This window comes from Cottoperca gobio, chromosome 14 (genome assembly GCF_900634415.1).
Source record: "Cottoperca gobio chromosome 14, fCotGob3.1, whole genome shotgun sequence".
NCBI lineage: Eukaryota > Metazoa > Chordata > Actinopteri > Perciformes > Bovichtidae > Cottoperca > Cottoperca gobio.
Window position 1 is genome coordinate 292,802 of NC_041368.1, and position 24,314 is coordinate 317,115.

The 24,314-nt window shown below is 38.5% G+C and overlaps 1 protein-coding gene across 2 annotated transcripts; it reads right to left on the bottom strand.

Annotated features, from left to right (window-relative positions):
- Positions 1–11,062: 11,062 nt before the first annotated feature.
- On the bottom strand, positions 11,063–23,598 carry LOC115018517 (golgin subfamily A member 4-like). 2 transcript variants are annotated; one of them, XM_029447523.1, is made up of 4 exons: positions 23,457–23,598; positions 23,279–23,340; positions 20,656–22,640; positions 11,063–19,481 (listed from the first exon to the last, which is right to left on the bottom strand). In XM_029447523.1, the coding sequence occupies exons 2-4, from the start codon at positions 23,313–23,315 to the stop codon at positions 11,394–11,396; spliced, it is 10,110 nt and encodes a 3,369-aa protein (XP_029303383.1). In that variant the 5' UTR covers positions 23,316–23,340; positions 23,457–23,598; the 3' UTR covers positions 11,063–11,393. The 2 variants fall into 2 exon arrangements, with proteins under 2 accessions (XP_029303383.1, XP_029303385.1); XM_029447525.1 differs by lacking the exon at positions 23,279–23,340 and having other exon boundaries at positions 23,457–23,572.
- Positions 23,599–24,314: the final 716 nt, after the last annotated feature.

A 24,314-nucleotide genomic window follows, 5' to 3' on the forward strand; every position in this document is an offset into this window, starting at 1 on the left:
AACAGCAGGCTACAAGGTGAAGAAATCAAAAACACAGATTGCCAGACAGACAGTCACTTTCTTCGGGCGACTGATTTCTGCTAATGCTCAAACCCTGACGAACTCCCAAAGAAGTGCAATTGTTGTCCATCCCAAGCCACTGACCGTCCAAAACATGCTGGCTTTCCTGGGTCTGACAGCAGAACCCATGTCCCAGACTATGTGGACCTCACTCACATTCACCAAAATCAAACAGGCCTTAGGCCAAGTGTCTCATTTAGCCACATCAGACTACAGTATTTTCCTTGATGAATCAGACACTGCAGGGATCATGAATGCTGTCCTCTACCAGAAGAATCACGTGAAAGAGATACACTGTCGTACCACAGCTGATTGGATAACATTGAGTTGGGACAAACAGGATGTGCCAGACATCTAGCTTCGTTGGCAAGAGCCATTGACAAGACGTCACGTGGTGATGTGCCACCCACTGAAAGTGAACACAGCGCATGGCGTTGTTGCATTCCTGAACTCTCAAGCGTTCACATTCTCAGCAGCCAGAAAAATCAGCCTGACACAGCCACACATAACTAAATCCAAACATGGCCCAAGGTATGTCCCAAGAAGGGGAGCCTCATGATTGTGAGCTTGTCTCTCGAACAGGCCTGAAATTGCGCATCGATTTGAGAAATGAACCTATGCCTAACACAGATTTAACTGTATAGTGACGGCTGTTGCTATAAAGGTGAGATTGGTAATGTGGCATCCTTTGCTGCCATTAGTCAGTCAGAAGGACAGACTACAGTACTAGAAACCTCAGTGATCCCCTAACCCGCCTCAGCCCAGCTTTCTGAAGTCATTGGGTTAACCAGAGCACTACAAATTTCCAAAAACAGGATTGTGAATATCTACACAGATTCCGCTTATGCACCCAGCGCTGTGCACATTGATGGATCACAATGGATCCGAAGGGGGTCCTTGACGTCGGCCAAAGTCCAAATTAAACATTGAGGTTGCCAGGGGCAATGATGCAGCTGATAAGGCAGCCAAGCAGGCTGGAGGCTATGTGAAACAAATGATATCTCTCTTGGGAGAAGATGTACTGCCCAGTCTGACCTCACAAGACATTAAGGTCATGCAAGAAAAGGAAGGACCTTATGAGCAAAGCCAATGGTGTACCAAAGGGGCAACATTGGAGCATGGTATTTGGCGATCACATGATGGCAGGCTGGTTGCCCCAGCTAATCTTTGTGTTTTACTCATAAAGCAAGCACATGGTCCTACCCATGTAGCCCTGAACAGGACTTTGTCAGGAGTGGAGCTCCGATGGTGGCATCCATTCATGAAAGCTACGGTCAGCAACTACATCAATGATTGTGATACTTGCAGCGCTTTCACAGACAGGAGAACGTATAGATACCCAATGGAACGTTTTCCTGTTCCAGATGCTCCATTCAAGGAGATTTGTATTGACTTTACAGATATGGGAGCTGATGAAGTTGTGACAGGCCAAAGATACATTTTGGTAATGGTGGATCGATTCACAAGGTGGATTGAAGCCATCCCATGTAAAACTGAGAGTGCTGCCACAGTCATCAAGTGGTTGAAAAAAGAACTCATTCCCAGATATGGTGTTCCTAGAACGATTCGTTGAGATAACGGGACACATTTCACCAGCAAACATTTGGCACAAGTGGAAGCCTATTTTGGTATTACACACAAGTTTGGAGCAGTCTATCATCCTGCATCGCAGGGGATAGTCGAGAGGGCTAAACAAACGTTGAAACGCAAGATAGCCAAAACAACTATGGGCAATAAGTTGACGTGAGTAGATGCACTACCTCTAGCATTAATGTCTATGCGCATATCACAGAGTGTTAAGACGCATTTGTTGACAGATTTGGAATACTCAAGATGATAGCACCCAAAACAAAGGTTCTGAAACGCCAGACCCTTAGAGATCCTACCTGCTGGGGCAATCCAGTATATTTTGCTGCGACAGCATTATTGGCTGCATTAATATTCATTCCTATACTATGGCTGGAAAAACAACACATCAAAGAGCTATCACAGCCATAGAACAAAACAAACACTCCGATACCAGACACTCCGATAAACATAACTACCCCAACCAAAACAATGTTATGGGTGATCTGTAAAGTTTATATGTGAGCTTTCAAACGGCACTGAGCTCAAAGAGGAAGAATGGCATTTCAGTTGGGCACAGGTCATTGCTAATACAGGCCCCTCAGATTGGGGGTATATAAGAGCACCCAAGGTGAAAACCCCACTGAAGGGTAAATTATCGATCCAAAAAGGCCATTTCACTGCTGGTAGTACATGCAAAACTTCCCGTAACCCTGTACGAATCATGCTTTGCGACCCTCAGAAAACAGACACCGACACGTACATTTTGGGAGCCCAGGTCTCCGGGGAAGACCATTTAGGCAAATTTCTCATAGAAGTGATTGATCCCCTGATAAAAACATATAACAATAAGCTCATTGCCACCCCTGCTTCCTTCCCACTAATTGCCGCCCCTAACAAGACGAAGGCCTTGGTAACTTATGTAACTATGGACAATGTAAGAGATTTGTATGCGGTGGAAACAGGATACACTGATCGTAATGTTTGGATAGATTGGATGTTGTATTCAGCCAGAGAGCAAGGTAAAACTGATGTATAGCTTGTGCAGGAGGGAGGCCTCATTTGGGCACCATGCCATTTCCTTTGAACAAACATAATGACCCAGCTGGTAGCCGATGTATGTACACTCTGTACCAAAAGAAGCGGACCAAGAGTCCACTATGTAATGCCCTCTCACACATGTTCTGCCACCCAACTGGGTAGGCATTTGTGCGTTAGTTCAGTTAGTCATGCCTTTTTACACTCTTGCCGTCACCCCACAACAGATCAGAACCATGGCCATACCACAACCTCCCGCGAGAATCAGAAGATCAGCTCCGTTGAGCCCTGTAGATGCCCTAAGTGGCTCAGTTTACATAGATGGTATTGGGGTCCCTAGAGGCGTGCCAGATTAATTTAAGGCTCGCAATCAGATTGCAGCAGGTTTTGAATCACTGCTTCCCTGGGTCACTATAAATATGAATGTGGATTGGATCAATTACATATATTACAATCAGCAAAGATATGTTGAAAATACTATATACTTTATATATGTTTATTATTGTTAAACAATATTTCTTTCCTTCACATTTATTTAATTCAATAAAATCCATGCAGATGTGCTGAAACGAATATTGTGGAGTCGGTATTTGGCCTCTTTGGGGCCGAAAAAATATATGTAATTTGTAAATATAAATTCAAACGCTATGAATATACTCTATTAATATAATCATCCCTCCTTTTGAGACATGGTCAATACCATGGCTCAAAGCACATGCACATTGATATAAGCTTATTGGTAGTACTAAGTTCTTCTCTGGTCAAGTACTCTTTCAAAAGTTGTCTTTGTCCTGTATGCAATTATTCTTAGTCCAATTATTTTTCTCTTTACTTTGTAGCTGTATTTTACATATCTTTTAATATCTCTCTGTCTATGTGTTCTGATGTGTCTGTCTTCTCATTTATATATTGCTGCTTAATTTCACTCCCTGCTTGTGCTGCCTTCTTGGCTTCCTCGTCTGCTTTTCTTTTGCCTACTGAAACTGGATCATTTCCTGTTGTTTATGTTGTGCATTTATATATATATATATATATATATATATATATATATATATATATATATATATATATATACAGTAATAGTCTTTGGTAGCTGTACTCCCTCTAATAAGTCTTCTATTAGAGTGTGATGTTTAATAGGTTTGTTAGTTGATGTTACCATACCTCTATTCTTCCACTAATGTGGAACAACAACACTAACAACACGTAATGTTGAAAAATGCATAGTTACTGTCTGTGTAGATATTTACAACTTTGTCTTTCTTTAATCTGCATTCCACTGTCAATGCTATTAGTACTGCTCCTTTGCTGACAAATGATTAGGTAGAGCTTCTGATTTTAATACTTCGGTCTGTGTCACTACAGAAAGCTTGTCGCATTCGTACCATCTAGAGCAGTCTTTCTCAAAGAGTGGTCCGCGGACCACTGGTGGTCCGTGAGCGACCGCTAGTGGTCCGTGAGTATATTGGTAAAATGTCACATTTGAAATTAATATATTATAAGTTTAAAGTGTTTCTCAAACAAAATTACTAGTATAGACTAGAGTGTAGCATAGATGTAGCGTAGCTATGTAGGTTCGTTTTACGATCTTACATCATAAATGATCTGCGCAGTCAATTTGAGCCGCGGTCAAGACAGGGTCAGTTAAAAGAAAATTAAATCAAAAATCTGAGGTGAAGGTGCATCGTCCTGATGCAGGTGATTCAGCAGCTACAACAAGTGATTTTGTGTGCGTTACTGAGTACCAGAAGAGCGGTTCGCCGTCCAACTACCACCCGGCTGAAAGCTGTGAAACTCGGCTTGAACGCGGAAAGTCCAGCGTTAAAGTGAGAAAATATCACAGCAAATTTGGATTTTTGGACTGGAGATGAAGAGGATCCCAAACCACACTGTGTTTTGTGCTACGAGTCGTTGGCGAACGAGGCTAGCGACATTTTGGGAGTAAACACAAGGATTACGTTGGGAAACCTTCAGAATTTTTTGAGAGAAAACGTGGTGAATTTAAGAAACATATGACGAAGGCGCCCCCACAGCTTGCATTTTACGTATCTCTCAGTAGCAAACGATCTTGCTGTGGGTAAATTGCGGCGGCTCTGTACGGACATAAACTCAGTAATACATGTAGTCTACGTTTCATATGATGTGTAAAATCTATCAGCATTCACCATTTAAATCGCATATGAAGAAATGCTTGTAGAATCCGTAGTTGTATTTGTATTGTTGATTTAATGTGTGAAGGAGCGATATAGAGAAGGTCACAGGAAGCTCATTATTAGGCTGTCATTTGTTATATTTTTTTGGAGTGGTAAGCAGGCCTATTGTTTTGGATATTTGGGAAGTTAGGTGGTCCGTGTGTGTTTTTTTATTGGTTCTCCTCTCCTCCGACTCAGGACACCTCACCATTCTCATCCTCCAGGGACTACCTCATCCCCCTCGGTCACATCATACACCGCCATGGCCTCCACTTCCATTGCTACGCTGACGACTTCCAGCTCTACATTTCAACAAAATCCATCACCACTGCAACCCTCTCCACTCTGACCAGCTGTCTCCCTGAAATAAAATCCTGGATGCAAAACAACTTTCTAAAACTCAACTGTGATCAATTCGACATGCTGATTATCAGTCCCAAATCCCTCAGCAAAAACAACAATAACTTCTCCCTTACCATTGATAAATCCACTCTGTCTTCCTCCCCACACATCCGTAACCTTGCCTTTTTTCATCTAAGAAATATAGCTTGTCTCCGCCCATCACTTTCTTTTCCTACTGCCAAAACCCTTATTCATGCCTTCCTCTCATCCAGACTTGACTATTGTAACAGCATCCTCTACGGCACACCATCCAAACTCATCAAAAAACTACAACACATCACAACACTCCCTGTCGCACCCTCCGTTCCTCCGATGCCAACCTCCTGTCTCAGTCTCTCACTGGGCTGAGACAAACTTCATAATTGACGACGTGCTCAAACCTGTCTTCTTTCAGACTAGTCGAAAGAAAACATCCAAAATACACTTTTAGGTTCAAAACAGAAGAAAGGACCAATTCACTCGTCTGGCATGATGTTAAAAGGCCTTTAATCAGATGGCTTTTTCATGGTGAAATTCTAAAAACATAGACGATGCTTGTACATGTTAAGATTGAGCTTGGTTACAATCCACGCATAGTGGCACAAACACCCTGTTCGGGGTCATTTAGGTGTTTATTTCACTATACTTTGTCTATTTGCATCGAATGCCTTATTTGTATATTTAAACATAACATTACAGAAAATAATTGTCTTAATGTAAGTTATCAACTGGGAAAGTTTCACGCGATATCTTTCAGATTTGAACCCTATTCCATATATACCATAAGTGACCGGAATTTGGTTCAAAACCTTTCTGGATTTAGAAAACACAGAAGAATATAGTTTTATGTATGTGACACACATGGTGGTGGTGACTTTCCAATCCTTGTGATGAGCCTCAAATAATTGCTTGCTTCCCTGCAGTTAGTACACTGTAAGTCTGCTAAATGACCCGTAATGTAATGTAATGTAATGTCTTTCTTCTCTTGTCTCCAAACAGTTTCACCGTCATTGACTGTTTGCCATGCCATGTGTTTTTTGAATAAGCTTCAATGTAAGTAGCAGTTTCTAATTGATTGGGATTGTGGTGTGATTCTGAATTGATATGAAGGTTAATGGATAATCTTTGATCTAATTTGTTAAGTAATAATATGATGAAGTACACATTTGGCTAATCATTATTTTAAATACGTATGTTACTTTAATGTGCAAGTATTAGCTTCTTTGTTTAGAACCATGGCCATCATCAGACAATCAATAATAACATAATTTCCTGGATAGATAAACTGGACATTTGATTGCAGCTCTTGTTTCCTGGTGGTTTGTGGTTCCAGTTAGAATCTTAAATCATAAAAAAGATGTTTTTACTAAACATGACTTAGGAAACATTTATAACATTATGTACGATGGACCTTGTTTATTACGGGTTGAACATTTCCCCAAACTCATTTTATTATTATTATTATTTTCTTTATATAGTATACTGTGAGTTACCATGTTGGTCTATCCCAGGGGTCGGCAACCTTTACCACTCAAAGAGCCATTTGGACCCGTTTCCCACAATAAAGAAAACACTGGGAGCCACAAAACCCTTTTGACATTTAAAATGAAATAACACTGCATATAACGTTTTTTTTTTGCCTTTATGCTATGTATAAACAAACTATAATGTGTTGCATTTATGAAATCAATGAACGACTGCAGAGAAAACAAAATTACATTTCTGCATGCAACAAAACATTTTGAGCTCCGAAAAAAAGACGTTGACGTTGCGTTGAAGGTTACTTTCAAGTAAAATACTCAATGTCTATTTGAGTCCTTCTTGTATTCATGAAAAAAAAAACGCTGAACTTAAATTATCCACCGTCAGCAAACCAAAAATGCCGTCCTCTCTCTGTGTGCCGTCATCCTTTTACTGGCGCGTGCAGTCAGCTGTCAACCTGAAAAATAAAAGGACTATTTCACTGAACAATGAAAAAATATGAATATGTGCAAAATAATAGGCAATTAAAATATTTATCATACTTGGTTAATGTGATTTCTGCTCCTGAACCTCAGCGCACAGCGTCTGCACATCAGGGCTGTATGCCGTCACCTTCATCTTCACACAGGATCGTAAGCTGTCATCTGTGAGGCGTGCGCGATGTTTGCTTTTAATAAAGTTCATGTTGGAGAACACCTGCTCACATACATATGTGGATCCAAAGATCGACAGGACTCCAAGTGCATACTTTTTCATGTTCACATAAACGTCGGGGATAGCATTCCAAGTTTCGAACACAAGTTGGTCCGTTTTGGGGAGGTTTTCAATATCACGCCATTTGTGATTCTGAGCAAGAACGGCCTTCTGACGGGCAACATCTTCAAGGTCTGCTGTCAAGCGTTTAAACTTGGACACCCACATGTCTTTGTCGGCTATGTCGGCCAGTTCCATCTCAAGATCAGGTTGACTCACACCTGCCAATGCAGTCGTATTATTATATATTCTCCATCTGTGAACGGCTTCCGGTGCCTGACTATTTCCTACAAAACTCGCGTATGTACTTGAATTTGCAGACTTCATCCACTTCTTGAAGTGATTTTTACTCAGATCAACCTTCCGCATCAGTTCCGAAACGGCTTTTTTTCTCTCATCTCCATCCGGATATTTTTGAGCAAAGGCTGCGTGTTTATTCTGGAAATGTCTTGCGACATTTGACTTTTTGTTGTTTCCTAGTTTCTCATTACATATTAAGCATACTGGTAAACCAGTCTCGTCAGCAGTGAAAGCAAATGAATCTGTCCACGTACCATTGAACGTTCTGTTTTCTTCAGACACTTTTCTCTTCTTAGAATTCTCCATAGTTGTCCTACCTGGGATTCGAAAAGTTCAAGAAATCGCGCGCTGGCGGGTGTCGCACATTGGCGGTTGTGACGCATAGTAACAGCGTAACAGCGACATAACATTTTTTAACACGTTTTATTTAGATGTTACAAGATCACCATAATCTTCAAATTGAGAATTACATTTTAAAAACGAACAAACTAAAATAAAATACATTTTAATTAAATACTCATTAATTATTTTCAAAAGCCACAGGGAGCCGCATCAGAGGGATGAAAGAGCCGCATGCGGCTCCGGAGCCGCGGGTTGCCGACCCCTGGTCTATCCCATTAAGAAGTGAACCACCGTTGTAGGACTGAAAACCTAGCAGGGTTCGTAGTACAGGCCTCTGCCTCCATAGTGGAATCCCAGATTAAGCTATTGCACGTGATTGGAAAACCACAGTACAAAGCGCAGGACTCTGTAATTACCTCAATGATGGTACTCAAACTTTATCAAGGTTGATGGACAATGTTAACCTGATGACACATTTTTAAAGTTAAAGATGCCAGCTATATTATCTTTCCAGATAATCATCATTGTTTTTATTGCTGCTGTTCACATTCTTCCTGATGCTAATTCAAAAGATAATAATAATAAATTGAATTTTCTATAGCGCTTTTCTAGAACTCAAAGTCGCTTAAAAGATGCACTACAGGAATGCACTTCTGTTTTTTTATGTTTTGTCTCGTTATTCTTGTGTAGCATAAATAGACCAGGCTACAACTGCATTTCATTGTGCAACCCTGTGTTGCCCAAGGACAATAAACAATCTTTGAATCCTTGAACTTTACTTAACACATACAATTATAAATTATCGACAGCATGGACTATCATACCATACTAGGAGTCTTACTACAGTTGATTGTTGAGGTGTGTATATATAGATAGTCATAATGTATTATAAACCCCATTAGTCAACCTCTAGTTCAGTGTTACTCATTGCGCGGCTCGCGAGCCTCATGCGGCTCGCCAAGCTTTAATTGATGGCTCGCATGGCAGTGGGCTAAATAAAAGGGTGATAGATATGATTATGGAGTCAATACAGATATTTCATAAAAACATTACATATAGCCCATTAAAACACTGAAAGTGTGCTCTATTAGCCTACAAATAATACAAATAATAGATACTATATATATATATATATATATATATAATTATAATTATATAATTGATAAAAGATGCAAATATAGACTAGAAACAAGATATTTAAACTTGCTCAGCGGAACACTGACTCACTGCGGATTTGCCAGTTTTGGCGGTCTATCAGCACTACAATGGTGAATGTGCTCTTGGACGGGTAGATACGTGGTGGGCTAGTATAGAAATATATAAACTTAAGGTCATTAAAAATATGTTATATATTTATATATATCTTATATATATAAGCATGCTTATGAATATGGACATTTGCTAAAAGATCATTTATATCGCTAAATTTGAACATTTAAATTGGAGGATACTACGACCAACCTGACACTTCATACACCGCGTTAGCTTGGCTCCGGTCGACTCGTTTCACCATTACATGCTAGTTACCACGTCTTTCTACAGGCACTAGAATGGATCAATTTCTTATAAAAAAAATAGTTGCACACCAGGTGGACAGAAACAAAGCGTGACAAACGAGAAAAATTAAGATTTGGTTTTGGAACATCAAACCACAGCGGAATCGATAAAAAAAGAAAGGTAGGAGCCATACAAAACGAGCAAAGGAAATTTCAAGAAAAGTGGACAGAGGAATTTCTATTTGTCCTCCGAGTCGAACCCTTTGTGCTTAATGTGCAAACAAACCCGCTCTGGTTTCAAGTCATTTGGAGTGGCATTTCCAAACGACGCATACAAAATTCAACGAAATTTACGCACCTGGAAGAGAAATTAGTAAAAAAAAAATAGAGCAGCTTTCTTCTGTTTCTGGACAACAAAGGCTCAAACACAGGACAACTAATACAGTTGAACGATTAACTGAGGCATCTATTGAGATTGCATGGAGTTTGGCTCGAGCAAAAAAAACCTTCTCAGACTCACAAAATTGTGAAACACTGCTTTTTGGTTTCAGCAGAAATATTGTTTGCAGATTCTGACCACATCATCCCAGTACTAAAAATAATCCTGCTTTAATGCATACATTGGTTGGCTGCATTGCATATTATTTGTTCTGGGTGGGATGACAGATTAATAAAAATCAGACGTGTTTTATGACGAGATTATCTTTTAATACTTTGTGGTAAAATTGGCTCTCTATAGACTTGTCCTATTAATGTGACTCTCACGTAAAAAACTGTGAATTACCATGTTCTAGTTTATACCGATTCAAGAGCATCCAAAAGACACTTTTAAATAATGATAAAATCACATCTATAATGTTTTATGACTGATGCTATGCATCAGAAAGCTTATGTGTGTTTAGAGTGTAGTCATTAAGCAAATCACTATAATTGCTCTCATAAAATCTTGTTATTTTACATCTGATTTGTGCATGCTGTATTATTATTTATTTATTATAGTAATTATTGTAACATTACAAGTTAAACAAAATTAATCCTTTAAAACAAAACAACAAAAACAAACATCATATCAACACACAACAACAACAACATTGTGTTACTTGCCAAGGTCAGTTCTCAATATTAAGATTTTCTTAATTGAGTATAAATTGATTTTTACGTTAATACATTATGTTTAATATTGCAATATGAAGGACTTGATGTTTGAAAACGACACAAATAAAAAATTAGACATTCCAATTTAAAATGTAAAAATAAAGGACCACTATTAAATCTTTTTTTGTGCCCAACAAATAATAGCTTTTTAATAGGCAAACAAAACATGAGTGCATATCCAATAAAGGTAAAGCATTTTTTAGGCAACAAGCATCACACATGTCAAACTTGATGCAGAAATACCTGACATTTTGAATTATCGCATTCATTTTTGTTTGGGTACATTATTTGTTTCCAATTGGTTTCCAGGGTTTGTTGTTGTCTTTTGAACTCGTCTTCCTTGAGTTCTTGTTCTTCTTGTTTTCGGGTGATCATGTTCATGGCATTCTCCAGTTTGAGTCTTTGTGTCTGAAGCTGAAGAGTCAGATCTTTAATGTTGCTTTTCTCTCTGTTTATCTCATCAAACTGACTGTCTGCATGTTCTTTCTTCTTTTGTAGCTCAGACTTTGTTATTTCAAATGCGTCTCTTTCCTCTCGTATATCTTGTATCTCTTGTTCTAATACGTCACTTTGTTTCCGGATATCAGATGTCATCAGCTCCAAGTTCAGTTTTTCTTTGTTCATCTTCTCACTCTCTATCCAGATGCTCTCTCTCTTTCTTCAGATCAGACCATTCTCCTACCATTCTGTCCTTTTCATTCTGGAGCATTGCTATGTCCATGTCAGTAGTTCTCTTTATGTGATACAGTTGTTCTCTCTCTCCACTCATGGTGTTCATTGCAGCATCTACCTCTTCTTTCTTCTTGTTCAGTTCCTTCCTCAAAAGCTCCACCTTTTCTCTTTCTTCCAGTACACTGTTCTTACTGGTTTCCAGGGTTTGGGTTTGTTTTTTGAACTGTTCTTCCTTGAGTTCTTGTTCTTCTTGTTTTCGGATGATCATGTTCATGGCATTCTCCAGTTTGAGTCTTTGTGTCTGAAGCTGAAGGTTCAGATCTTTAATATTGCTTTTCTCTCTGTTTATCTCATCAAACTGACTGTCTGCATGTTCTTTGTTCTTTTGTAGCTCAGACTTTGTTGTTTCCAATGTGTCTCTTTTCTCTCGTATATCTTGTATATTTTGTTCTAATATGTCACTTTGTTTCCGGATATCAGATGTCATCAGCTCCAAATCCAGTTTGTCTTTGTTCATCTTCTCACTGTCTCTATCCAGATGCTCTCTCTCTTTCTTCAGATCAGACCATTCTCCTTCCATTCGGTCCTTTTCATTCTGGAGCATTGCTGTGTCCATGTCAGTACATCTCTTCATGTGATACAGTTGTTCTCTCTCTCCACTCATGGTGTTCATTGCAGCATCGACCTCTTCTTTCTTCTTGTTCAGATCCACCCTCAAAATGTCCCGCTCTTCTCTTTCTGCCAGTACACTTTTTTTATTGGTTTCCAGGGTTTGTTGTTGTCTTTTGAACTGGTCTTCTTTGAGCTCTTGTTCTTCTTGTTTTCGGGTGATCATGTTCATGGCATTCTCCACTTTGAGTCTTTGTGTCTGAAGCTGAAGGGTCAGATCTTTAATATTGCTTTTCTCTCTGTTTATCTCATCAAGCTCACTGTCTGCATGTTCTTTGTTCTTTTGTAGCTCGGACTTTGTTGTTTCCAATGTGTCTCTTTCCTCTTGTATATCTTGTATCTTTTGTTCTAATACGTCACTTTGTTTCTGGTTATCAGATGTCATCAGCTCCAAGTCCAGTTTCTCTTTGTTCATCTTCTCACTCTCTCTATCCAGATGCTCTCTCTCTTTCTTCAGATCAGACCATTCTCCTTCCATTCTGTCCTTTTCATTCTGGAGCATTGCTATAGCCATTTTAGTACTTCTCTTCATGTGATACAGTTGTTCTTTCTCTCCACTCATGGTGTTCATTGCAGCATTGACCTCTTCTTTCTTCTTGTTCAGATCCTCCCTCAAAATGTCCAGCTCTTCTTTTTCTGCCAGTACACTGTTTTTATTGGTTTCCAGGGTTTGTTGTTGTCTTTTGAACTGGTCTTCCTTGAGTTCTTGTTCTTCTTGTTTTCGGGTGATCATGTTCATGGCATTCTCCAGTTTGAGTCTTTGTGTCTGAAGCTGAAGGGTCAGATCTTTAATGTTTCTTTTTACTCTGTTTATCTCATCAAACTGACAGTCTGCATATTCTTTCTTCTTTTGTAGCTCAAACTTTGTTGTTTCAAATGCGTCTCTTTCCTCTCGTATATCTTGTATCTCTTGTTCTAATACGTCACTTTGTTTCCGTATATCAGATGTCATCAGCTCCAAGTCCAGTTTCTCTTTGTTCATCTTCTCACTCTCTCTATCCAGATGCTCTCTCTCTTTCTTCAGATCAGACCATTCTCCTTCCATTCTGTCCTTTTCATTCTGGAGCATTGCTGTGTCCATGTCAGTACTTCTCTTCATGTGATACAGTTGTTCTCTCTCTCCACTCATGGTGTTCATTGCAGCATCGACCTCTTCTTTCTTCTTGTTCAGTTCATTCCTCAAAAGCTCCACCTTTTCTCTTTCTACCAGTACACTGTTCTTATTGGTTTCCAGGGTGTGTGTTTGTCTTTTGAACTCGTCTTCCTTGAGTTCTTGTTCTTCTTGTTTTCGGGTGATCATGTTCATGGCATTCTCCAGTTTGAGTCTTTGTTTCTGAAGCTGAAGGGTCAGATCTTTAATGTTACTTTTCTCTCTGTTTATCTCATCAAACTGATTGTCTGCATGTTCTTTCTTCTTTTGTAGCTCAGACTCTGTTGTTTCCAATGCATCTCTTTCCTCTTGTATATCTTGTATCTCTTGTTCTAGTACAGCACTTTGTTTCCGGATATCAGATGTCATCAGCTCCAAGTCCTGTTTCTCTTTGTTCATCTTCTCACTCTCATTATCCACATCCTCTTTATCTTTCTTCAGATCAGACCTTTCTCCTTCCATTCTGTCCTTTTCATTCTGGAGCATTGCTGTGTCCATGTCAGTACTTCTCATCATGTGATACAGTTGTTCTCTCTCTCCACTCATGGTGTTCATTGCAGCATCGACCTCTTCTTTCTTCTTGTTCAGTTCCTTTCTCAAAAGCTCCACCTTTTCTCTTTCTGCCAGTACACTGTTTTTATTGGTTTCCAGAGTTTGTGTTTGTTTTTTGAGCTGGTCTTCCTTGAGTTCTTGTACTTCTTGTTTTCGGGTGATCATGTTCATGGCATTCTCCAGTTTGAGTCTTTGTGTCTGAAGCTGAAGGGTCAGATCTTTAATATTGCTTTTCTCTCTGTTTATCTCATCAAACTGACTGTCTGCATGTTCTTTCTTCTTTTGTAGCTCAGACTTTGTTGTTTCCAATGTGTCTCTTTCCTCTCGTATATCTTGTATCTTTTGTTCTAATATGTCACTTTGTTTCTGGTTATCAGATGTCATCAGCTCCAAGTCCAGTTTCTCTTTGTTCATCTTCTCACTCTCTCTATCCAGATGCTCTCTCTCTTTCTTCTGATCAGACCTTTCTCCTTCCATTCTGTCCTTTTCATTATGGAGCATTGCTATGTCCATGTCAGTACTTCTCTTCATGTGATACAGTTGTTCTCTCTCACCACTCATGGTGTTCATTGCAGCATCAACCTCTTCTCTCTTCTTGTTCAGATCCTTCCTCAAAAGCTCCAGCTCTTCTCTTTCTGCCAGTACGATTTTTCTATTGTATTGCAGTTCTTGTGTTTGTCTCCAGATGTCAGAATCTTTGCGATGTTGTTCCCTTTGTGTCAGAGCAATAATGTTTGTTGCATTCTGAACTTTGATGTTTTCTTTCTGAAGCTGAAGGGCCAGCTCTTTAACATGTATTTTCTCTCTGTTTATCTCATCAAGGAAGAAGTTGATGTGTTCCTTCTGGTCTTTCAGCTGAGTCATTGTGATTTGAAGCTCATTTTTTCTCTCTTTCATTTCTTGTCTGTGTCGTTCTAACAGGTTAATTTGTTTCTTCATGTCAGACTTCATCAGCTCCAAGGCCAATTTCTCTTTGACCACAATGCCGTTGATACTTTTCTGATCTTCTCTCTCTTGGGTCATCTCTGTCTTTAGTTTTCCACCATCTTGTGCTTCCATTTCATTTCTGTTCTGGAACATGTCTGATTTCGTAGTGATGAGATGTTGCTTTTCTCTGTTAAACACTTGAATGTAATCAAGCAACTTGTTTTTGTCTTCATCAAGTTCTGTTTGCTTTTGATCGAGGACACTACATAGCTTTTGCACATCTTCAGCATGTTGTGCTAATCTCTCCATTTTGTTCTTGATATTTTCTTGTGTTGTTTCACTGAAATGTTTGAGTTTTGCTCTCAGACTTTCAATGTATTTCATTTTATCATTGAACTGATCGGCTTTTATTTTCAGCTCCGACAGTTCTTTTAGTCTTTGCTCATCATCTGAAAGCATTTCCCTTTCCATGTCTACTTCAGTCTTCATTTTAGTGAGTATTACTCTCTCTCCACTCATGGTGTTCATTGTAGCATCAACCTCTTCTTTCTTCTTGTTCAGATCCTTCCTCAAAAGCTCCAGCTCTTCTTTTTCAGCCAGTACATTGTTCTTACTGGTTTCCAGGGCTTGTGTCTGTCTCTTGAACTGGTCTTCCTTGAGTTCTTGTACTTCTTGTTTTCGGGTGATCATGTTCATGGCATTCTCCAGTTTGAGTCTTTGTGCCTGAAGCTGAAGGGTCAGATCTTTAATGTTGCTTTTCTCTCTGTTTATCTCATCAAACTGACTGTCTGCATGTTCTTTCTTCTTTTGTAGCTCAGACTTTGTTGTTTCCAATGCGTCTCTTTCCTCTCGTATATCTTGTATCGCTTGTTGTAATACGTCATTTTGTTTCCGGATGTCAGACGTCATCAGCTCCAAGTGCAGTTTCTCTTTGTTCATCTTCTCACTCTCTCTATCCAGATCCTCTCTCTTTTTTATCAGCCCTTCTGTGTCTAAGAGCTCAGTTTTCTTTGCACTTTTTACTTCCTCCTTTTCCGATTCCATTTCTTCTCTTTTTGCCTGCTCAATCAATTTATTTTTAAGCATGTGTTTTTCCTCTTCTCCATGTTCACTTTCTTTTACGTCGTGAATTTCCTTATGCATATCATCTTCTGTTTTGTCAGATTTTAATTCATGTTGGTTTATCAATGTTTTAGTTCCAGCCACATCTTTCAGGCCCTTGTCTCTCTTCTGGTTTAGATTTACATCGCCTAATTCTTGAAACCCAACTTTCAGTTTCCTTTTACTTTGGAATTTCTCTTTTCTTGTTGCAATTTCAGGTTTTTCATTCATAATTTTTGTTTTTAAAGGTTCTAGTTTCTCCTTATTGTAATTTCTAGGTGGTTCATTCTGTTTTAACACAAGAGTGTCTGTACAATCATTTGAAGATGTTTTTTCTTTCTTTTCACTTTTTAATTTCACCTCTTCTTCATTTCGCCCTTTTCCACTTTGGTCTTCCTTTGTTAATTCTTTTAATTCATCTAACTCATTCTGTATTTTCTCACTCACATTAAATGGCCTCTTTATTACCCTGTGTTCTTTCTTTTCTTTCTGTCGTCCATCTTTGAGGATCATTGTCTCAGCTTTGAGAATCTCTTTCTCTCTCTCTTTAACTATATTAATCTCCTCTTGCTCCAAATGTGTTTGCTTTTGTTGCTTGTTCTTTAAAGCACATAATATTTCTTTTTGTCTTTGAATCTCCATCTTGATATTTTCCACTTTCTCTCTTTCCTGGGTTGTGATCTTTGCCTGGGCCTCCATGTGTCGTTTTTCATCTTTAATTGCTCCATTCCAATCTTCATTCAGTTTTTCCATGACTTTATATTTCTCCATACATGTCTGAATTAGCCCCCAGTGCTTTTGAATTGGATTTGGAACTTGTGTGACTGTTGCCATCCTGGACACTTCTATTCCACCTTTGATCCCGTCCTTTTCTCTTTGCATCTTTAGTTTCATGATCTCCAGTTCGTCTCTCTCTCTGCTGATCCTCTCCAGTCGCTGGTCGAGCTCTTTCTTTCTCTTCTTTCTCTCCCTCTTGTGGGCATCTTCTTCTTCTTTGACCTCAGCCCACATCTTTTTAACTTCCTGCTCTTTTTGAATGCCTTTTCGGATCATCCGTTGATTTTCATTTTTTTTCCCCTCCATTTCAGACTTCAACACTTCAATCTCTCTTCTTTGTCTTTTAACTTCTTCTAGTGTGATTTCAAGCCACTGTTTTTGTTTTTGGATACCGTCCGTCATGTGCACCATTTCAACCAAATCTGCTTCTGCCTGTATTGTCATTTTGACAAAGTTCATCTTTATCAGATCTTTGATTTGGCTCATGTTGTGCTCACTGTTTGGCTCAGCTACAGTCCTGTTCTCAGCTTGTATTGCTTTGAGCCCTTCTCTTTGTTCCCCTAAATCAACATTTACATTTTCCAGAATTCCCATTTCTCTCCTAATTATTTTCAAATGTACATGAATATTTTGTTTCATGTTTTGAAGGCCAATAATGGAATCAGTGTCCTTTGAGCTTTGGTGGATCATTTGAATTTTCTCCCTGAAGTTTTTCACCTCTGGCTTTTCCAGACTTTGTTTTTCATGTTCTCTGTATACTTGGATCAGAGTTATCTGGTCTTTGAATCTCTGTTTCTCCTCAGCCAGCTCCTCTTTCTGCCGTTGCAGTTTTATCTTCAACATTTCTGACTCATCCCTCTCTCTCATGGTTTCTTCCAGTCTTTGGTCTAATTCTCTTCTTCTCTTTTTGGTCTCTCTCCTCAGTACTTCCCTTTCTCTTTGTATGTCATTCCACCTCATTTCACTCTCCACCATTTTTCGCATGCTTGTTCTATATATCTGTTTACTTTCTTTTTTCTTTATTTCCAGCTCTGACTTCAGTATCTCCATTTCTCTTATTTCTGTTTTGGTTGTTTGCACTCTGTCATCAAGCTCCTGTTTCTGTCTTTCGATATTCTCCCTTAAACGGTTCATCTCATGTATTTCTTGTTGTCTTTCTTTTCTCACATTCTCCCGCTCAACTTGAATCTGTTGTTTCAGCATCTCAATCTCTTCTCTCTCAGTCTTTTGTTTAACTTCCTCACTTATAGACTTTTTCAGTTGTTCAATTTCACTATTTTTCAGATCCAAACTGACCATTGTCAGTTTTATATCCTTCTCCAGTTTCTCTTTTTTTGATCTGAGTCTGAAGATTTCATTTTCCATTTCCTCAATGTCTTTACCCATTCTGTTCTTAATCATTTTGTCCCTTTCTGTATCTGTTTCATCTCTTTCACATTGCTTTATGTCTCCCTTCTCTCTCTCAGTACTTTCCAAGGCACATTCTCTGTCCTTTTTCTGTCTGATTTCAGTGTGGACTTTTTCAAGGTCAGTTCTTTCCTGGAATGTAAAAGCAAGGCTGTTTTCCAGTTCTTGTTTTGTAGCCTCAATCCTATAGTTCAAGTCTTCCAACTGTCTCAGTTTTACTTGGGTCTGCTTCATAATAATCTCTGTGTCTTCACTTTTCTGTCTAGTCCTTGCAGCAATTTCCTCGACAGTCCTCTTAACTTTTGTCATTTTCTCCAACTTCTCCTCTGTCTCTTCAGTTTGTTTCTGCATTTTTATTTTTAAATGATCAAATTCATCTCTGTCTCTCAAAGTTTTCTCTAACCTCTGATCCAGTTTTCTCTTCAGTTTTTTGGCTGCAGTTTTCCTCAATTTCATGTTGCTCATTTTTTCTTTCAGATGCATTTTATTTTGCCTCATTGCAGTTTTTAGCAGTTTTAAAAGCTCTTGGAATTGTTTCATGTCTTGTAGTAATCCTTCAATTTCACTGTCGTTATCCCTATGATCTTTGTCGATATTGCTTTCTTCATCTTGGTTTTCAAGTTCTAGTTTTACTTGTCTTATAATATTTTGTGTTCTATAAATCTCAGCCCTAAGTCTTTGTATATCAGCACTTCCTGTGTCCTTTTTATCATAACCTCCATCAATCTCCTCAGTATGTATCTGTATATTTTCTCTTGAATCCTGACTTTGTTTTTGCTTCTCAACAACATCAATAACTTCTTGTTTCACCTTATTGTCATCCTCCTGTTTTTGCATGTTCACTTCATATTCAACGATTTCATCTTTGAAAACATTTGTGCTTTCCCTGACTGTAATTGGTAAGCAATTTTCAGCCTCTGGTTTCTGGCTCTGCAGGTCATTTATGTCCATAATGATCCTTTTAATCTCTTTATTGTCTTCCTCCATGTTCTCCATAGCGTACCTTATTTGTTCCCTTAATTTATCCTCTCTCTTCTTGAGTTTGAACATCTGCTTTTCTACTTCCATTTCTCTTACATGTATCACTAATTTGGTCTGATCATCATCCATTAATGTTTCTTCATAGATTTTGGTCTGCATCTGTAAGAAAACATTCTGCTCCTCTTTCATGTCCACTGCAAAAAAATTGAGTCCTTGTCTCTGTTTGTGCTCTGAATGCTCATTTGTATCTTCACTTTGAGGCTGGTCTTCTAATGGTATAGTCATGGTTTCTTTTGTAATTTCATCTTCTACACCTTCTTTGTCTGTTAGAATTTCAAATGCTTGATCCTTGAGAGAGTCTCTGGCTGTTTCTTTCTGTGCTATTTGAAGTTTAGATGTATTCCTTGAAAAGGTCTTTTTGATTGCAGATTCAGTCAATATCCATTTGCTGACCTGAACTTTCATGGAAGTCATCTTATCCTTCACAAAAAAAAAAGAATTGTAATTTTTATTGTTTCCAGTGAGACCGAGTTAGGGTTAGGGTTAACAATCCACAATCCAAAAAACTTCCCTTGTCTCATTTTTCTTCATTCGTTTTATTTATTTATGTGTGTGTAAAATAGACACTCACACTTAAATTTTGTATTCACAATTATGCATCCCAGAACCACTAAACCCACAGGCCATTTGTGAAATATTCAGGTATTTATAATAATACTGTTAAACACTCTACAAGTAAAGGTTTGCATTGAAAATGTTACTGTAAGAGGGATTTGAATTAATACTGTAACGACAACGTATTACTTTTGAATTTCAGACCTGCCGTTACACAGGTCCAGCAGCCCGCTGTGACTGCAGGGCTGGAGTTTGCCAAACTACTACAACTAAAATATGAACATTAGAGATCGTATGCAGCCAGTGTAGAGGGGAAATACTGCCCCCTGTTTCTTTAGAGCAGGTGGCTCAGAACAACACATTGAACCTTCAACGTAGACATATGAATAAGTAAAGTTTAGCAACTTTTGAGCTGACTGTGCTTGTGTGTCTACAACATATTAAAAACACATGAATGACAATGAGCCACACTGTTGCACTGGGTGACATGTTCATTCATTACATGAACACACACACGTATGAATGTCAGTCAACTATATATGCAACGTGTTTTTAAATATATACATCTTCAGTTTGAACCAATGGGCTTTGTGCTGAGAGCTGCAAACAGTGTTTGGAGGTCAGACAGTATTGAGAGACCAACAATTATATTGTTTGGCTTTGGTCTTTTTGTGGGATTTATTAACAATAAACAGTATAAAAATATACAGTACTGTATATATAGAATATCTCAGCCTTAATTCCAAATCATGCAGTATACCAGAATCCCCTTTTGTTAGCTAAACCCATATTGACTATTGACTGGATGTAAGTTTAAGAATGTTTAACTAGATAATTTAACTTCTTTGTGTGTCTGGGGGAATATTTAAGAAGTTATGACAAGACATGGTAACAAAATATCAGGCGACCACAGTTTAAATAATATACACTGACTGTACCAATGATATAGGCAATGGATTTATAAATGCAGTGAAATGTTTAACGATGATGACTTATATTCTTCTGCTGAGACAAAAATGTAAAAAAAAAATGTACTTACTACATACTTCTTGACCTCTTCCTTGTTCTGGTTTGTCTTCCTTTGGACTTCGAGCATCTCCTCCCTGGTATTTTTCATCTCTGCAGCAGCTTTTTCTATGCTAGCTTTTATCTCACCCATAGTCAGAATTGTAGTTATAGTAACTTCCAGTTTTTGTTTGACCTCTTCCCTGTGTTGTTGTATCTTTACCTTCATGATTTCCATCTCATCCCTCTCTTTAATGCTCTTTTCCAGCTGTTGGTCAAGCTCTCGTTTATTTTTTTCAAATCGAAAATTCATCCATTGGATTTGTCTCTTTTCTTCTGTAAAGTCCTTCCTGCTTTGCCCTGTCTCTTTTCTCACCCTACGCAGCATCTTTCTGATTTCTTTTACTTCAAGAATCACTCTCTCCATGTCAGTGTTCATTTTATTCTTGGTGCTTTCCATGTTGTCTTCCTCAAAGGAATGTTCTTTAAGCTGTTGTATGTCTCTAGTTCTGTCAACCTGCTGGAGTCCTATATTCTGCTCATCAAATCTGTACTCCATGTTCACCTGCAGCACCTGCTCTGACCAATTCTCCTTAGTCTCATCTTGTCTTTCCCCCATGACTTGTTTAGCATCTTCAGCCTCTTCCATCATCTTGCTGATCCCTTCCTTTTTTCTCCTGCTCATTCGTATTATTTTTACCAGGTCTTTTATCTTTATTTCAATCTCAGTGTTCAACACTTCCTTCTCTCTTATCTCTTTCTTTGTCCTCTGTAACTTGTCGTCCAGCTCCTGTTTTTGTTTTTCAGCACTCTCCCTCATACAGTTCATTGCATTCGTTTCTGCTTTAGCTAACTGCCTGTCTCTCTCTATGTTCTCTCTCTCAGTCTGTATTTTAGTCTTGATTTTTTGTATCTCGTCTCTTTCAGATTGGACCTGTGACAACTTATTTTCTAAGTTTTGTTTTTGCCTCTGCATATCAGCAGTCATCGCTGTTTTCCACTGTGTTCTCTTTATGCTCACATCTGTGTCTGAGTCAGATTTTATATCTTCCATTTGACCACTCTTTGTCTTTAGCTCCTGCTTCTCTCTCACAGTCACTTCCAGTTGTTGTACGCTGTCTTCCAGCTCATCCCAAAGTTTCTCCATCTCTTCCTGGATTCTGCGGAGTTTAATCTTCACAGTGCCGAAAGTGTCTCTTTCTTCTTTCTGCCTTTCTCTGCTTTGTATCTCTGGGACTGCAGCTTTCTGCATTTCAACAGTTCTTTGCTTCATCTTGTTAATATTTTCATTCATATTGTGTTTGATGAGTTTAATTTGATCTCTATGGTGGGAAATATCCTTTTTATTCCTCTGAAACTCTTGCTTTATGTCTGCCATGTTTTTCTTCATATGTTCTTTTGCCTGCTTTGCTTCAAGCATTATTTTCTTATTTTTGTTAATTAGACTGAGCAGACAGTCAACCATCAGCCTCTCCGTAATCTCCTGCTCTCTCTTTATCTGCTCCATGGGTTCTTCGGGTTCCTTACTTTCTTGTGATTTTGTCTTTTCATACTTGATCATTTCCAACTTGTGTCGCTCATTGATTAGTTCATTACGTCTTCTTTCCAGAGTTTCCCTCTCTCTGTATATTTCAGTCTTCATTTTCAGAAGTTGCATTTCTTCTTGAGCGGCTTCATTTTTATTCTCCTCAAGTTTCTCAATAATATTTTCTATCTGTATTCTCAGTCTATTTATTAATAAATACTGCTCATGTTTTTTAGCTGTCAGTCTGTCAATGTCCTCCTGCTGCTGCTCTGTATTTGTCTTCAAGTACTCGATATTATTTCTCTCTCTTTGTGTCTCTTCCCAAAGTTGTTCAATCTCCCCCATTACTCGACATGTCAATTGTCTTTGTATTTTAATAATCTCCCATTTGGTTTTCATGTTGACTATTGTTTGTTCGTCTTCTAATTGCTTGCTGTTTTCTCTTGTCCACTGCTGTTCTGTTTGGGTCATCCTGCTACTCTGTTGTCTTTGCTCTGTTGGTCAAGAAAATGGACAGAATATCACTCCAAACTGCATCCTATATTGTGTTAAACCAAGCCAGAAAAACTCTCCATTTGGACAACAAATGAAACGGAAAAAGTACAGAATCAACTGAAAAAGCACGAGCATGTTTATCTTCTTTAGTGACACCAAAAATAAGTATGGCAAGAAACAATTTATAACATAAAGAAAAGCAAGTACACGCATATCATTTTTCATCCAAGTTCCCTGAGGAGTTAGACACACACTTCTCATACTGGCCAAATGATTGCACTTGACTAATTCTTCAACAATCAGTTTTTATTCTCCTTACTCTCTCTCTAGCCCCCTCTCCATCACTCACAAGGCTGGCAACCAGTAGGACCATGTCACACTGCTATAGTGCTGACCTCGCTGTTACCCACCTTCATGTTTTAACTCAAAGCTCAAAAGAATCAGCAACAGAAGAGCGGCTTCCCCTCTTGTGATTGAACAAACTGGATTTGCAATAGATTTAAACATAGTGTCATTTTGTGGTTAAAAATTGACATATGACATATTTACCATGTAATGACCATTCATGCATATAATAATACATGTATGTATTATTGAGAACCAAACATCATATTTTTGAGGAAAAAAATAAACTTACCAAGGTCTCCTGATTGATATGTTTCCATCTTACACATTCAGAACTTCCCATGAGATTACAGGCTTGAGTAGAAATAAATTAGACTTCAGAAACATTCTTGAAAACTTACCACAAACAACCAACATAACATATTGAACTATTGCACATTTGTAATATTCATTATATATTTTTTCCTTACCTCACCTCCCTTTTGTCCCGAGTTGTGTACAAAAACATAAGGAAAACCATGCTAGGCTCAAATTACTTGAAGATAAGTCACTTTTTAGCAAGTCCTTTGAGTGATGTGCTTGTCTGCTTGGATGTTAAACTCTGTGTAGAGGCAAGCTTACACTATTATCTTTAAAACACTGATATCTCTTCCCTCCACATGTTTGTTGACCACCCGGTCGGGCTGTCCAATAAATGTGACACCCAGTAAGTTGTGTATGATTGGATGGTAGGTGATGTTTGGGTGGTGAAACACTTTGCTCTGTGAGTCTGGTCTCAGCTGATAAGGGTGGGGTCCATGTTTGTATTGGTGGGTTCTCCTGATGTTCATAAGCATTGAGTAATCACATATGAACACATATGGCAGTGGCTCCCATACTCATACATATATTAATGCACACAGAAAGGGTGTGCTGTGTTTTGATACGTTCCCATTGGCATTATTTCTTGAATTTATAGCATAATGTAAATATGGTAAAAAAAAAAAAAAGATCATCAAATATTTGGACAATAGTTATATGCAAGTCTTATTTTTTCAATGTAGTCATGCACTAGAATTATCCAAACATGCGACTACATGCACTGCATGAAAAGAGGTGCAACGAGAAATTAAGATTAGATTTGGTTTTGGAACATCAAACCACAAGCGGAATCGATAAAAAAAACGAAGGTAGGAGCCATACAAAACGAGCAAAGGAAATTTCAAAGAAAAGTGGAACAGAGGAATTTCTATTTGTCCTCCGAGTCGAACCCTTTGTGCTTAATTGTGCAAACAAACCCGCTCTGGTTCAAGTCAATTTGGAGTGTGGCATTTCCAAACGACGCATCA